This window comes from Helianthus annuus, chromosome 16, assembly GCF_002127325.2.
Source record: "Helianthus annuus cultivar XRQ/B chromosome 16, HanXRQr2.0-SUNRISE, whole genome shotgun sequence".
Lineage (NCBI taxonomy): Eukaryota > Viridiplantae > Streptophyta > Magnoliopsida > Asterales > Asteraceae > Helianthus > Helianthus annuus.
In genome coordinates this window covers 4,751,492-4,758,713 of record NC_035448.2, presented here as the reverse complement: position 1 = coordinate 4,758,713, position 7,222 = coordinate 4,751,492, and the positions used below count along the sequence as shown (strand labels likewise).

The following is a 7,222-nucleotide window of genomic DNA, read 5'->3' as shown; positions in this document are numbered from 1 at the left end:
TAAATTGTGTTCATGTTCACCCATTTGAATAAATGAACACCAAATCGGGTTCATATTTTAACGGACATAAACGAACTGCCCACTAAATGGTTCATAAAAGTTTTGTTCGTTTACAGGCATATGTGATTATCCGGGCCTTGCTTATCAAAGTATAAAGTTTCTTAATTGACAAGTTTTCGTTTTGCGCTTTAAATTTCTTGTACTCGGTTCGGAAGCATTCACAATAGCATCTTCATTTCACTCTCCATCTCAAAATTACAGAGGAAAAATAGAGTTTTATTTCATTTAACATCTACATCAGGTTCTCTATTTTACTCTTGATCTAAAAAATATATAGTTGAGAGTAAATTTAATCTCTATATTTGATATGTTACTATTTATCTCTAAACTAAATGTTGTGAGTGTATAAAATTGAGAAAAAATAATAATAAAATAAGTGTTTGTGATCCAGTAAAATAGAAATAAATATGTAGAATGAGATGTGGAGAGTTTTTAGAAAATAAACAAAAGTTTAAGAAAAATATGATTTTTAGTTAAATTATAGAGGAGGGCTGTGGATGTGAATACTATTAGATTTATTTTATCTTTAGCTATGTATTTGTTTCCCATAAATACGAGAGTATAGGAAACTCTATGGTTTTTGCTAGAAATGGTGGTTTACGTGTGTTTTAAGAGATTGAATCTATGAGCCTCAATTGTTGAAATTATGTGATTTTGAGTAGGGATGAGCACGATATACGTTCGGTATTGAACCGGTGCCGGTACCGAAAAATGGGGAAAAGTGGTACCGGTACTGGTACCGAATACACCGGTTCGGTACCGGTATTTACCGGTGTTTTACCCGTAAATACCGGTACCGAAAAACGAAGAAAATGGGAACCGGTATCGGTACCGAATATACCCGGTACGGTTCGATACCGGTTCTATACTGGTACCCGGTACCAAATGCTCATCCCTAGTTTTGAGTGCAATACGTATTTTACTGTTTTGGATCTTTGATTTTGGGGGCTTGAAAAGAGGGCGTTGTGCGACATGTGGGCGCCACGTCAGTATGCCTCAAAATAGTAGCATGGTTCAACAAAAACGGGAGGAGTGGGACGGGGCGTGAAAGGGTGGCCCTTAATCGCACTAGCACGATGGATTTGGTGCATATTTTATTCCAATTTATAAAACATGTATATTCTTAGCTGTAGCTCGATTTGGGATTTGCTATTGGTTGTTTTAGACTCTAGTGCGTTTAGTAAGTGGAATTCAATGAAAATGAAATCTGAATTTCAATTGTTAACGTGTTTATTTCACAAAATTAGATGGAATTTAAATATGAATTTCATTCTTAACGTGTTTGGTTAACAACAAAACGGAATTAGAAATCGTTAACTAAAATTCCTTCATGTCCAAAAATTCTACATTACTTCCAAATTGTGAAGGAATTCCACTACGGAACTTTGTATTTCTGACCACCAACAGTCGCATCAACCACCCCAACCACAACCACCGCCACGGCCATCACTGACGCCTACACCACCACATGTAGGTGTCAGACATCGATGGCATGGCGGTGGCAACATCCGGTAAGTGATGGTAGTGGTGGTATGGTCGGGATGCTTATTGTAGCAATGGTGCACGGATGATGGCGGCAACCAACGACATCAATAAGTGGTGGCAACAATTAAAAGACACGCGCTATGTGAATCGCATATTATTTGTGAATATAGCGTATGGATCACCTAATATACGAAATGTTTAAGGTCTATTATCAGAATCTACACCTTAAACATTTCAACCTTTGGGTGATTCTAACCCAAGATTCCCAATATAGGTAATCCACATAAGGACACAATATCTAATTTTTTAATTATCATATTTGTCTCAAAAGAATATACTAGAATTGTTGACTTAGCACTAAAAGGTAGGCGAAAGCAGGAGTTGGTGAAATCTCCATTTATAAATAGTCACATTCCTCTCTTCAAACCTCAACAACTACAACAACCCCTCAACCAACTCTCACAAGTCACAAACCACAAACATGTCTCCATCCTCCAACCAAGTCATTTGCGTCACCGGCGCCGGCGGGTTCATCGCCTCATGGATGGTCAAATTGCTCCTCGAGAAAGGCTATATTGTCCGAGGAACCGTTAGAAATCCAGGTTGTTACAATTCCCAACCATTTCTAACTACTTTCCAGTTTCAGTTTATTTTTTAAAAGTTCTACTAAACGTACCCCTATGTATAGGGATATTATTTTTTAATGGTCACGCTTTCCCATATTTAGTGCAAGAGGGGTACGTTTAGCAGTTTAGCGGTATAGCAATACCCGTTTTTCCTTTTTTTTTTAATTTTAAACCGCTGACTCGTCTTTCATGTTTATTAATTTTAGACGATCAGAAAAACAATCATCTTCGAGAGCTCGAAGGAGCGAAAGAGCGATTAACTCTATACAAAGCCGATCTTCTGGATTTCGAAAGCTTGCGCGAAGCCATAAACGGTTGTGATGGTGTATTCCACACTGCTTCTCCTGTCACTGATGATCCTGTATGTTTCCAATTTCACTTGTAACAAATAATAACAATTAGAGTCTCATCTATGTGAGTCATTAACCATGTGTTCATAATATTTTAGGAACAAATGGTCGAACCCGCGGTCATAGGAACAAGAAATGTTATTGTAGCCGCGGCTGAAGCTGAAGTTCGACGAGTGGTTTTTACTTCATCGATAGGAGCGGTTTACATGGACCCGAACCGGAGTCCTGATGATGTTGTTGATGAGAGTTGCTGGAGTGATCTTGAGTTCTGTAAGAACACTAAGGTATGTTTGTATTCTCAATTGATACATATTCTGAATTTTGTTGCCCGTCTATCTTCTGTTTTGATGTAACTTGACATTAATAAATTGACATTAATAAATGAAAGAAAGATGTTTGGCTCATGAAGTTGGTCATTATTGAACCAACAAAAAAAAAAATAATAATGAAACAGTTTTCTTAAACTGGAGACTTAATTTTTGGGCGAATGTGACATGTTTTTTTTTTTTTTTTTTTTTTTTTTTTTTTTTTTTTTTATATGTATAACAATTAACAAAATGTTTGGTATGACTTGTTCATTACTCCATAATGTCAGCATGTTTTAGTTATTCATTATAGTATTAGATTTATTAGATTTCCATCTTGACAAAACATTGTGTTTAAACTTTAGAGTTAAATTCCATTTTTAGTCCTTGTGATTTGGGTTATTTTGTCAGTTTAGTCCAAAGGTTTTATTTTTCGCCTATGGGTCTAAAAAGGTTTCACCGTTGCCATTTTAGTTCACTGGGTTAACTTCATCCATTTTTTTTGTTAACGAGAAGGGCAATTCGGTCATTTTATATGGCCGAATTTCCCTTCCAGTTAACGGAATTACATATAAAATGACCAAATTGCCCTTCTCGTTAACATAAAAAATGGATGAAGTTTATTATGACTTGTGGGAAAAATGAAACCTTTGAACTAAATTGGAAAAATGACCTAAACCACAGGGACTAAAATGGCATTTAACTCTAAACTTTATTATGACTTGTTGCCTTGCGTTTACACAGAGGTGACTTGTTTTTTTTAGAATATTTTTTTGTTTTTTAAATTAATTTTTTATTATTCAACGGTCAAACTAGTATTCAAACCCTATTTGAGCAATCTTCAGAACTGTATATACACTTATATCTATCGCTTTAATTGTAAGAAACTATCAAAACCTCATGTCTTTCTTTTGCTCTTCCACTATACGTTTAAAACAATAAATACAAATTCATATATATGTATTAATCCATAACATGTATGAGGAATAGTGTCTATTTTGTCTTTTATGGGTTTTTTTTTTGTGAACTTCAATGTTTTTTATTATAAAACTTTAGATTTTTATAACTTTTTCACAAAATTTAAAAGGAGTTAAGTTTTTTTATTAGTTTTTCTTTAAGTTTTTTCTCGGATATTATCGTCAATCGGTGGCTACTTAGTACGGTGTTTAGTGGTCACATTTGATCCGTCAGGTTTTTTTATCGCCTCGATTTTCTAATATGTGTCGTATAAATTCTACTTCGTCTATGTGTCACGTTACGTGAGTCACTTAGTGTTATAATTCTTATTTTTATATTATTTTGATCGTCATTCTATTGCTATTTACAATTGTTTTACGGTGCCTCTCTGCAATTATTTTACACCACATCCCGCAACGCGGGGGCTATTGACTAGTTATTACATTATTACATGACTCTCCGCTTCTTTATTTAAAATTGGTTGTGTAATGAATACACCCGGATACATTATACGTATACCTAAAAAATATATATTTAATTGATTTTTGATGTGGGTCATGCAATAATAATAATAATCATGGTTGTAAAAGTCCCGCCTAGGCTCCGAGTACTCCCCGAGTACTCGCTACAAGGTAGGCTACCGAGGCACGAGTACTGTTCTCCCAGGCCAATTACTCCCCGAGTACTCTCCGCCTAAGACGAGTACTTCCCGAGTACTCCCGAATCCGACTAGGGAGCGTCTAGCGACTTTTGCAACCATGATAATAATATATCTTTATGATAACGTTTATAAAAGATGATATAATGGTCTAAACATGCATATATTATCTATAGAAACAAAACATGGGAATATGGAGTACCGGTTGGTAAGACAATGACCATTCTTGGCATCAAATCATGACATTATTCTTTTACAATAATTTTTTATTCATTTGGCTTTGTTCTTATCTTGGAGCATGTTTGAAAACCATTTTTAAAGTACTATGCAACACATTTTTTAATAATAACTCATATTATAATTGAAAATGAACATAATTAAATTTAGTGCATATACATGTCTCAAAACATTATATAAATATTTAGGTATGCAAATTTATATAACTAATTATATTAACTTGTGTCTTGTTATGGGTATCACAGAACTGGTATTGCTATGGAAAAGCAGTAGCGGAACAGGCTGCATGGGACGAGGCAAAGGCAAGAGGCGTTGACCTGGTTGTAGTGAACCCAGTGTTGGTAATGGGACCACTTTTGCAACCAACGGTTAATGCGAGCATTATTCATATCTTAAAGTATCTAACAGGATCAGCAAAAACCTACGCTAATTCGGTCCAAGCGTACGTTGATGTACGAGATGTGGCATTGGCACACATTTTACTCTTTGAGACTCCTTCAGCTTCTGGTCGATATCTCTGTGCTGAGAGTGTGCTTCATCGCGGAGAAGTGGTCGAGATTCTGGTTAAATATTTTCCGGAATACCCAATTCCCACCAAGTAATTACACCTCTTCCATTTTTTAAATACAATCACCATTTATTAAAATATAATTGAGTTTAAAGTTGGTGAACCAAATACAAGGTTAAAATCGCCAATGATCTCTAGATCAAGTGGTGGAGGGCTTGCATTTCTCTTGAGAGATGCAAGTTCGACTCCCACTTGGTGCAGAGTGAGGCATTGGTGGGCAATGATAGGAGACCCAGGGAAACCTGGGTTGGATCCTTGAGCCAATCGGGTTTTACCGGTAATTTCACCGTCGTGCCTACGGGCGGGTGGGTTACCGGGTTTTCCCGGAATTGGTGGTGGACTCGGGTTACTCTCGGAGTACTCCGTTTGTCCAGTGGGTGCCCCGAGAGTGCTCGGGATTGAGTTTGTTGGCCGTTCAAAAAAAAAAAAAAAAAATACAAGGTTAAATCAATGGCTTACAATACTTTATGGCCCACATAACCAAACCCAACATCCCTAAGTGACTGGACCCACCCACCAACTATGACTCATTAGTGGACACTAGAAGTCCAAAATGACTTCCTTTTCAGATGGGCCCATATTAATAACAATCATTTTTTTTTTTAAATTAAATGTGTATAAGAAGAAATAAATAAGGATTTATTTGATTTATATGGCTAGCTTGTTTTTAAAGTTATTATTATCATGGATGCTAAAACGGGTGATGGTGAATTATAGGTGTAAAGATGAGACAAAACCACGAGCAAAGCCATACAAATTCTCAAACCAAAAGCTTAAAGATTTGGGTATTGAATTTATACCAGTAAAACAAAGTTTATATGACACGGTTAAGAGTTTGCAAGAGAAGGGTCATCTCCCGGTGCAACCGACCCAGACCGATGACCAACTCCATATTCAATCCTAGTAGTTTGATATTAAATTGGTTATGTATTGAATGTATCTCTATATATTTATGTTAAGAGAATCATCATTGTTTATGTTTTGTTTGTAACAAATACGCTCCCTACCATCATTATCATGCCGAAAGTTGTAAATAGTCGAGTAGGATCCATAAATCAAAAGGAATATCTAAAATTAACAGTCAAGAGTTTACAAGAGAAGGGTCATCTCCCGGTGCAACCAATCGTCCAACCTATCCCGATGGCCATCTTAATATTTAATCCTAGTCATTTGATTTTTAATTGGTTATGTATTGAATGTATCTTTATATATGTTTTGTTTGTAACAAATATTCTCTCTACCATCATGGTCATGCATAAAGTTGTAAATAATGGAGTAATGTCCATAAATCCAAAAGGGAACATCTTCATAATTATTGTACTATATATAAGGGCGTACCCGATGCTCTAGCTCCCACATTTGCGCAACGTCCAAGGAGGGGCCAGGTCGATTCGCGATCTGATGTATACAACTTTACCCTATTCTTTTCTGTAAGAGGCTAATTCCATGATTGAACTTGTGACCTCAAGGTCACAAAGAAACAACCTTACCAGTTGCTCCAAGGCCTGCCCTATGTCTCAAAATGATAATACGATGCTTAATGTTGCATTGCCCCATGGTTGACGACGTTTTAGAGATTATTGAGTTATTAATAGCCGATAAATTGTTCGTACTTTGCAGTCACAAAGATCAGTATGAAAAGGAGTGTTATCGAAAATCATAAGGTATATATAGATAACACAAAACACTTATTAACATTGTTAGGTAGGGTGCACTAGTTGTTTTCATAATGTTCAAGATTTTAATTTTAATTCTTGACAAGCATGATTTGTAGGGTAACTAAAATAAATGATTTTTAGAATAAAATTATTAAGTTCTAATAGAACCACTTATACTTCTTTTCTAACTATATAAATAATATAAACCACCTAACTTTTGTTATTGTTTCTTTTGTATATACACTTAATATAATTGATGATCTAAATGAAACAATTATAATACTTGTTTATTCTGTAGTCACTAAGTTCTAATAAATT

General features: G+C 35.5%; 1 protein-coding gene across 1 annotated transcript; it reads left to right on the top strand.

Annotated features, from left to right (window-relative positions):
• The first annotated feature begins 1,931 nt into the window (after positions 1–1,931).
• On the top strand, positions 1,932–6,282 carry LOC110918543 (cinnamoyl-CoA reductase 1). Its single transcript, XM_022162849.2, has 5 exons — positions 1,932–2,147; positions 2,378–2,532; positions 2,620–2,805; positions 4,924–5,276; positions 5,964–6,282. The coding sequence occupies exons 1-5, from the start codon at positions 2,027–2,029 to the stop codon at positions 6,148–6,150; spliced, it is 1,002 nt and encodes a 333-aa protein (XP_022018541.1). The 5' UTR covers positions 1,932–2,026; the 3' UTR covers positions 6,151–6,282.
• The last annotated feature ends 940 nt before the right edge of the window (positions 6,283–7,222 follow it).